At 41.2% G+C, this 9,696-nt stretch overlaps 1 protein-coding gene across 1 annotated transcript in view; it reads right to left on the bottom strand.

Annotated features, from left to right (window-relative positions):
* IDO2 (indoleamine 2,3-dioxygenase 2) overlaps positions 1-9,696 on the bottom strand; it is a 57,170-nt gene that overhangs the window by 14,304 nt on the left and 33,170 nt on the right. The window contains exons 4-7 of the mRNA XM_005856444.1: positions 8,633-8,751; positions 6,535-6,549; positions 4,760-4,859; positions 2,704-2,821 (exon numbers count right to left, since the gene is read on the bottom strand). Of these exons, the coding sequence (XP_005856506.1) occupies positions 2,704-2,821; positions 4,760-4,859; positions 6,535-6,549; positions 8,633-8,751 (352 nt within the window). The remainder of the gene's footprint in view (positions 1-2,703; positions 2,822-4,759; positions 4,860-6,534; positions 6,550-8,632; positions 8,752-9,696) is intronic.

Below are 9,696 nucleotides of genomic sequence, written 5' to 3'. Positions count from 1 at the left end.
AAGCAAGCCTCCCTGTTTGCTTCAGTGCATGGCTGCCGGCCGCCATCTTAGCTGGCAGTTAATTTGCATAAGGATATGCTGATTAGCCAATGGGAAGGGTAGCGGTCATACGCTAATTACCATGTTTCTCTTTTATTAGTGTAGATATATATATATAACCAACAAGCACAGGAAAAGATGTTCAATATCATTACTTATTAGAGGATTGTGAATTAAAACATGATGAGATATCACCTCACACCTGTTGGCACATTTCATTATCAAAAATATAAGAAACAAGTTGTTAGAAAGGATGTGTAGAAAAGGGAACTCTAATACACTGTTGGAAGGAATGTAAATTGGTGCAGCCACTGTAGAAACAGTGTGGAGAGTCCTTAAACATTTAAGAATAGAACTGCCATGTGATCCAGCTACTCCACATCTGGGTATTAAAAGAAAAAAATAAAATTATTGATTTGAAAAGATATATGCACTGCTATGTTCATTGCAGCATTACTTATAATAGCCAAGATATGGAAACAACCTAACTGTCCACTGATGAATGAATGGATAAAGAGATGTGATATACACTGAGTGGCCAGTATATTATGACCACCTGACATTTGTAGGCAAATTAGCTATAATTTCGCGCTGAAGTTGCTAGAGGGTCAAATCATTCTAAATAGGGAAGCAGGTTGTTTACCATGACAGTAGAAGTGATTTTTTCTGAAGATATGGGTAAACAACACTATTTAACAGCCTTTGAACATGGGATATATATTTATTCACTGAGCGGCCAGATTATTATGACCACCCCATCAGTACTTCGTTGGGCCACCTTTTGCCTTCAATACTGTGGTGATTCTTCTTGGCATTGACTCCACGAGATGGTGAAAGGTGATGCGAGGAATCTGACACCATGCCTGATGAATAGCACTGTCCAGTTCTATGAGATTTGATGGTTGTGGAACCAGCTGCCTGATGGCTCTTTTAAGTTTGTCCCACAAATGCTCAATTGGATTGAGATTTGGTGATTGTGGGGGCCACCTAAGCAAGGTGAAGTCTCCCTCATGTTCTTGAAACCACTCCTGCACAATACGAGCACCATTGCATGGCGCATTGTCTTGTTGGAAGAAGCCATCTCCATTGGGATACGCCATCAACATGATAGGATGAACCTGATCAGCAATGATACTTAGGTATGTTGTGCTATTCAGACGTTTATAATGATCTGGTCCTCTAGCAACTTCAGCACGAAATTATAGCTAATTTGCCTACAAACGTCATGTGGTCATAGTAATGTAGCCATTCAGTGTATATGGTTTCAAAGGGCTACAGAGAAGGGTTTGTGTTGCCTCCATATGAGGTCTCCAGGCCCTGGTTCCACAACCATCAAATCTCATAGAACTGGACAGTGCTATTCATCAGGCATGGTGTCAGATTCCTTGCATCACCTTTCAACATCTCGTGGAGTCAATGCCAAGAAGAAGTGCCACAGTATTGTAGGCAAAAGGTAGCCTAACAAAGTACTGATGGGGTGGTCATAATAATCTGGCCACTCACGTTCAAATATATTCCACATTCAAAGGCTGTTAAATTGCGTTGTTTACCCATATCTTCAGAAAAAAATCACTTCTACTGTCATGGTAAACAACCTGCTTCCCTATTTATAATGGTCTGGCCCTCTAGAAACTTCAGCGTGAAATTATAGCTAATTTGCCTACAAACATCAGGTGGTCATAATAATCTGGCCACTCGGTATATATATATATATATATATATATTTATCAGAATAAAAATGAATAAAATCTTGCCATTTGCAACATCATGAGGGTATTATGCTAAGTGAATAAGTCAGATGAAGAAAGACAAATACCATATGATTTCATACATATTGGAATCTAAACAAAACAAAACAAATGTACAAACAAAACCAAACAAACCCATAGATACAGACAACAGACTGGTGGTTAACAGAGGTTGGAGCTTGGGAGAACTGGGTGAAGGGAATCAGTTGCATAGTGATGTACTAGTATATTAACTAGACTTTTGGTGAAGATCACTTTGTAGTATATACAGATGTGAAATTGTGATGTTAAACACCTGAAATATATAATGTTATATACCAATTTTACTTAAAGAACAGAACACACACACACACACACACTATACACTTTCAAGGTTCTCCTGATAGAGGAAGTTGAAGAGCTGTCTTGACATTGGAAATTGAATGTAGTCTCCTGAGTGAAATGTAACTAACCACAGGACTGGTGAGCCACTGAATTGGCTGCACCTATGAAACCTCATCTCTGCACTAACCGCAGAAAAGGAGTCTAAAGCAGGTCAGTCATCCCAGGTTCCCCTTGAGAAAAAAGGATAAAACGGGTGTAAGAAAGCATAAGAACAACACTGCCGTATCCTGACATTGCTGGATGGAATGTATACAACCTTTGTTGTTGTTGTTTGCCTCACCCCCTCCTCCCAAACTTCATGCAAGATCTTAACATGCGAAGAAATATGCGGCCACCGAAGAGAGCAAACTACCCTAACCACAAGAGAATACTAAAAAAAGACAAAGCCACAGAAGATCTATGCAAACTGAGATCATTCTCCAATATTTAAAACAGCAGTTACCATACAACAAAGCTAATACACTAGCGCCATCTCGTGGATGTTGCCCAGCCCTGCACCAAGCAGAACCCTCAACCCACAACAGCCCCATACCGTGCATTTGTCCTAAGGTTCTGGTGATGTCCTGAATGGAGAGTTTCAGCTGCTGCAGGGCTTGCAGCAGGGAGTCCTGGCTGAGCTGCAGCATGGCATTCACTGCTTGAACAAGTGCCTGGGGAGAAGGTTCATTCACTCAGTCCGTTAGCATTCACTTATGGCCCATTGAGGTGGAGTGAGCTGAGCATCAGAGCTATGGAAATCAGGAAGGGCGCCCTTCTGACTGCTGGACTGTTTTCCCGTGCTCCCCTAAACTCAATTTGCTGTGAGGTCTGCCTGAGAGGATAACCTTTCTGGGCATCTCCCTTGGACATATTTTTCTAGATCTTCCACTGATTGCTACTTGCTATAATGCTATCCTTTTTTTCTCCTTCCTTTTTTTGTATTTATCACACATTATAACAATGTCTACGTCTGTATCTTGAATTAGGAGACCCTCACCCCTGAGCTCTGTTTTCGTAAAATCAGGCAGATTCTATAGAGCCCATAGAGGCCTCAGCTCCAGAGGCCCTCCGTCATGAAGCCTTCTTAGCAGTCTCTACCTTATCTGAGCTATATTTGAAAGACCAATATTTCATTTTGTATCTTTCAATGGACTAAACACACTGGTGAGAAGTGAAGTAACTATATAGTTTCACTTTTGAGAATGTTATAATACTTATGCCAGGATTGGTGACACAGTAAAGACTTAAAATATGCTCACCAGGGAAGGTGGTAAGGAAAGACATAAACCTAATTATCTTCAGGCAATGCATGAAGATAATAGCTGATCACCTACTGCTCCACTGTCTTTATATTTATATTTTAGAGAGGAAGGGAGAGGAAGAGAGAGATAGAAACATCAATGATGAGAGAGAATCATTGATTGGCTGCCTCCTGCATGCCCACCACTGGGGATAGAGCATGTAACCCTGGCATGTGCCCTGACCAAGAATCGAACTGTGACCTCCTGGTTCATAGGTCAACACTCAACCACTGAGCCATGCTGGCCAGACTGTCTTTTTATTATTATCTTTTTATTGATTTTAGAGACAGGGGGAAGGGAGAGGAATAGAAACATTGATCGGCTGCTTCTTATAGGCTCCCTAATGGGGATCCAGCCCACAACCAAGGCATGTGGCCCTAACGTGAATCACACCAGTGGCCTCCTGCTTCATGGGTCTATGCTCAACACTGAGTCACTCCAGCTGAACTCCACTGTCATTCGTCTTACAAAACTTGACCTTTCTGTAAGCTACCTGAACTCTGAAGGCTAGGTAATCTCAGCGATGGTTCTTTTCCTGAGCCTTTGCACAGCTGTTCTCTCTGCCAGAAATATGTCTGTGTGTCTGTTTGCCTTTATGTCCGTCACTCTTTCTCTCTCTCTCTGCTTAATTCCTATATATATATATCACTGAGGTTTTAACTTTAGTTGTCATTTCCCCTGGGAAGTTTTGCCTGACCCTTCAGGTCTGAATTAAGTTTTAGATGTCTTTTTATAAAACACTGCATTATTTTCTTGTTACTCTATACATCAACCCATCTTTCTCCACTATATCAGGAGCTTCTCTGGGGGTCAGAACCATGTCAGTCTGGTTCTCCCATATATTTCATTGTCTAGAACAGTGGTTTCAACCTTGGGTGCACATTAGAATCACCTGGGAATCTTTTTTAACTGATTTCTGCTCATCCTCCAGAAATTCTGTTTCTTTGTTATGGGGTGGGGCCACAACATTAGTAACAAAGAAACAGAATTTCCAGAGGATGAGGCCCAGAAATCAGGATTTAAAAAAGATTCCCAGGTGATTCTAATGTGCAGCCAAGGTTGAGAACCACTGGTCTAGAACAATGCTTGTTGTTGAATGGACAAATGGTCAATTCCATGTTTTGTAGGATTTGGGAGAAGTGAGTAGCTATATGGGCTAGAACATGACCTCTTTCCTCAGATATAAAACAGCAGGTCAAGGCCTATGCTCATCTATATTGATTAATTCACCAAACTAAAGCTCAGACTGATTTCTTATTGAGAAAGACAAAACAAAACAAATCAAAACATGCTGAGGGTGGAAAATACCTTAATCCCAGGTACTGCTGCTTTCTCTACCAAAACAGTCACCAGTACAAAACCACGCAGGCTTTCTCCCCCAGGGAAAGAGAAAATGGTGTCCAAGTTCCTTGGGAAGGAGATGACCACATGGTTAGAGAGGCTTGGACAGCATGAGTGTGTACAGCCCTCAGAGCTAGACAACTGTAAGTGCAGGGTACTGCTGCTTTCTCTACCAAAACAGTCACCAGTACAAAACCACGCAGGCTTTCTCCCCCAGGGAAAGAGAAAATGGTGTCCAAGTTCCTTGGGAAAGAGATGACCACATGGTTAGAGAGGCGTGGACAGTATGAGTGTGTACAGCCCACAGGTCCCCTCAGAGTTAGACAACTGTAAGCGCAAAGCAGAATTGGTGAACACTTCTCTCTATAGGGAGGCCCCACGGATGAGCATCTCCCTTCAGCAACATTCAGGAAGGGAAGAGAACAGATCCACTCAAGCCCAAGTTCACCTGCTCTGAGGACTCTCAGAGTCCAGCATGCCCTGATGGTCCCAGACCATCCCCCCAATGGAACAGCTGAAGCCTGAGTGGGCAGGTCATTCTGATTCTTCCCAGGACCAATCTATGGCCCATCACACCATTCCTGTCAGGAGCACAGAGTCTTAGAGCTACAGTGACCACAGGCAACAGCTAATGTCTTGCTCCTTGTTTTTGTTGCTATTGTTGTTTTTATAGATATGACCCAAAGAAGCAAATACCTTGCTCAAGGTCACATTGCTGGTTAGTCACAGGACCAGATGGGGAATAGTTTCATAACTCACGCTAGGACCAATCTATGGCCCATCACACCATTCCTGTCAGGAGCACAGAGTCTTAGAGCTACAGTGACCACAGGCAGCAGCTAATGCCTTGCTCCTTGTTTTTGTTGTTATTGTTTTTATAGATATGACCCAAAGAAGCAAATATCTTGCTCAAGGTCACATTGCCGGTTAGTCACAGGACCAGGTGGGGAATAGTTTCATAACTCACGCTGGTGATCTTTCTACTCAATCATTTTTGTGTTGCTTTGTACGATAGGGTGAGAGCTAGAGGACTGTACAGAGAAATCACTTTTAAATGACCTGTGACCATATGGATTCCAATATCCCAGATATAGAGCCAATCTACAAAACCTAGAAACTTTACTCCATAAACCACTCCTGCTTCTAATAGTTTAAGCACGAGAAGAAAGGAAAACAAACACAAAATAAAACAGTCAAGAATACCATTGTTCCAGCAGTTACATTAGCATAAGAAATGGTGTCTTCACCCCTCCATTCCTCAATTTCCTGAGCTACAGCTTTTATACCAGACCCCTTTATTGAACTGAGGCTTGGTGATGGGAGAGGCAATGTCAATCAAGTTAGAGGCCGACTCTGCTCTCCGGAGAAAGAAGAGCCTAAGGATGTCGGGGCCAGACCTGCCTCAAGAGTTGCAGTCCAGGTGACATAATATTTCAAAGGAATTCTTCTGTAGCTGTGGCAGTTACTGCCTGTAATTTACCCTTCAATAAAAGTTATGGTGAAATGGTGTTTTATTATGTACAGATTGGAAAATCCAGTTAAAAAAAATTAATCCCCTAATCCCATATAAGAGGCAACCATTGATAAATTCTGGCCCCTTTCCTTTTAGCCTTATTTTTGCATGCATTTGTATATAGCTTATATACTATACATACAATTTGATATGCTTCTTTCTTGTTTTGCTGTAATCTTTTAAAGTTAGCATAAATTCTCAAGTGATTGAAAGATTTCTGAGAACTTACCTGATGTCCAGGGGCCTCGTAAAATTTCAGTTATTGACAATCACAAACAACAAAAGAAAATAAAAGAATAAATCAGTTTGTAAACAGACATCCTTCTAGGGTCACATGTATACAGGCATACACACTGATGTGCAAATGCACACACACTTACAAGGCTATGACTAGACAACAAAAAGCGAGCCAAATCTCAACTCTTGTACCAGCCCCAGAACATTTAACTTGTAGTAGTGTGACAACTCATCTTGCTCCTTTTATATTTTTGCAATTATCACAAACCCAATTTTTGTTGTAGAGATGCTGTTCCAATTCACCTTTAAATATCTACTTTAGATCAAGTTCCAACCTCTCTCCAAGTTTTTCCCTGATTTTTAAAGTCTGCAATGATGTATATCTTTGAAATTCTGAAGGGTTTACTGTTTTTGTCACTCTGAGATTTGTAATATACTGTTTTGTTTTGTTATTTAACCACTTTGGGCTGTACTTTGCTTTCATCTCTTCATTGTACTTTGTGTTGTGTGAGGCATATTAAGAGACACCAAAAAATAATTGCCAAGAAGAATCACCACTGAACCCGAGATTGTCTCTGCCTCTCTGGGATTAAACTAGCCCTGAATTCTCACCCACTGAGAAATTAGCTTTTTGTTGTTGTTTTCTTGACTTTAACATCCTGGTCTAGCCATTTTTTCCCTTTAACTTTCCCCACTCCTCTTTTTCTCTTTGAATCAGAGATTCAGTTTATTATTAAATATTCAATGTCTTGAACAGAATAATTTCTTCACATCTATTTTTTTTTCTTTCTGTTCAAATTCTGAGCCAGATTCATCACCTTCCCATGGGAATATTGATCACCAATTTTTGTTATTAAAGCAGAATTTGTAAAGATTGTAATTAATAATTGTAGAAAAATTCCAGGACTCAGAAGTCCTTACACAGATGAGATGGCCCACATAAAGTAGTCTTAAAAGCTATGGTTTTTTTTATTAAGCTACTAGTGTCCCCGTGCACAGATTAATGCACACTGAAAGAAAATTAATTAGAAGAAAGATTCGTGCAGTAATTACGTTACTGCAAAACATTACATGTCAAAATAGTATATATAACACAGTATTATAAAATTAAAACACACGTGCGATTGGTGCCAGTGAGGGCTTTATATGTATTGTGCATGTGCAAGTCAATGTTTATTTTTAAATTGCCAGTGCGCAGACGGGTGGACAGTTGGTCACTTAGCCATATATATATATGTTCTTTATTTAATCATTTAAAATATTTTAATTGATTTTTAGAGAGAGAGGGAGGTAGAGATATCAATTTGTTGTTACACTTATTTATGCATTCATTGATTCAAAGATCAAACAGGCAACCTGGGCATATTAAGACAATGCTCTAATCATCTGAGCTAATTAAGGGCTCATAAGCACTATAATTCTTTAAAAAAGATTCCCATCATCTCTGGCAATCCTGTATTTACCCATACCTTTACACTAAGGAAGTCTTCCTCACATCTAACTTAAATGTCCCTTTACCTATTTTCATAAGTCACAAAAGTGCTGTTTTTTGCATCTACGGCCTGCAATAAAGTTGGCTGTAAAAATAAATTCAAAGGGAAACTTATATAAATAACCATGGACACAGACAATAGTGTGGTGGAGGCCTAGATGGGGACCAGGAGCAGCCTAGAAGGAGTCAATGGGGAAAAAAAGGGGTATATGTAATACTTTCAACAATAAATATTTTTAAAAAATACTTCACCACTTCCACCCCATTCTATTTATTGGAATTTCTTGGCTTTAAAAACTCCTCCTACTTTTCTTTACATAAATGCCAATATCCTCAACAAATTTGATATGGCAGCAAACAAATGCAAGTGGTCTGCGCTAATGCAGTCAATGTGGGTTGAGAGGAAATTTCTGGGACCTGTGATTTTTGAACATGTATTCAAGTTCATCTCTTTTTTGCAACCATATGGCAGACAATAAATATTAACATCTTTAATCACAAAATAGCTGAACAAGCCTGGAGCTTTCTAGCAGGTCACAAGACTATACATTACTCTGTTTCCATCTGTTCAAATCCAAAGCACTCTCTCCTTTCTTACCTTTCAGAATTCCTTGTAGTCCAATTTGTCAGCACCAAATCTGCGTGGACCAAGATGGGAGGGAGCCCCAAGTCCCTGGAGACTTCCACAAAGGGAAGGGCAAGGTTTCTTGGCAGAACCTATCAGATATAAATCCTGACAATGAGCACATCCTAGAAAGAGTGCAGCAGGGGAGGTAATTTTGGCTCTTTTATTCCAGCAATCCTGTGGTAGAGAAACGACTTGGGAATAAACTGGGATTATCTGAGTGATCTCTACATGCACACCTCACTCTCAAGTTTTTTCTGTTAACAACCTAGTGAATATATTGCTTATGAGTACAATCTGAAATGTATGTGGAAAACTATAAGATTGGAGCACACACACATATACATGTAGTATAAAATAATATCTGAATATTAATTATGCATAAAAGGGCATTACCAAGTGTTTAAGCATAAATTGGGGCTGAAGTAATGAACGGTAGGATAACATCTATCGATTTATCTACCTATCTATTTATATGTATAGACTAGAGGCCCGGTGCACAAAAATTTGTGTACTCGGGGGGGTCCCTCAGCCCGGCCTATGCCCTCTTGCAGTCTGGGACCCCTCGGAGGATGTCCACCTGCTGGCTTAGGCCCGCTCCCTGGGGGATCGGGCCCAAGCTGGCAGTCAGACATCCCTCTGGCAGCCCGGGAGCCCTCGGGGGATGTCCACTTACCAGCAGGGAGCAGACCTAAGCTGCAGTCGAACATCCTTAGTGCTGCTGAGGAGGCAGGAGAGGCTCCCTCCACCACCGCTGTGCTGGCAGCCATCAGCCTGGCTTGTGGCTGAGCAGAGCTCCCCCTGTGGGAGCGCACTGACCACCAGGGGGCAGCTCCTGCATTGAGCATCTGCCCCCTGGTGGTCAGTGTGTGTCATAGTGACCAGTCATTCCCAGTCTTTCTGCTGTTAGGGTCAATTTGCATATTACCCTTTTATTATATAGGATAGAGGCCTGGTGCATAGGTGGGGGCCGGCTGGTTTGCCCTGAAGGGTGTCCCGGATCAGGGTGGGCAGGGGACCCCCAGCTCCCTACGATC

Source organism: Myotis brandtii, unplaced genomic scaffold (assembly GCF_000412655.1).
Source record: "Myotis brandtii unplaced genomic scaffold, ASM41265v1 scaffold103, whole genome shotgun sequence".
In the NCBI taxonomy this organism is placed as follows: Eukaryota; Metazoa; Chordata; class Mammalia; order Chiroptera; family Vespertilionidae; genus Myotis; species Myotis brandtii.
Note: the sequence above shows the minus strand (reverse complement) of the source record. Positions and strands in the feature narration are given on the sequence as shown.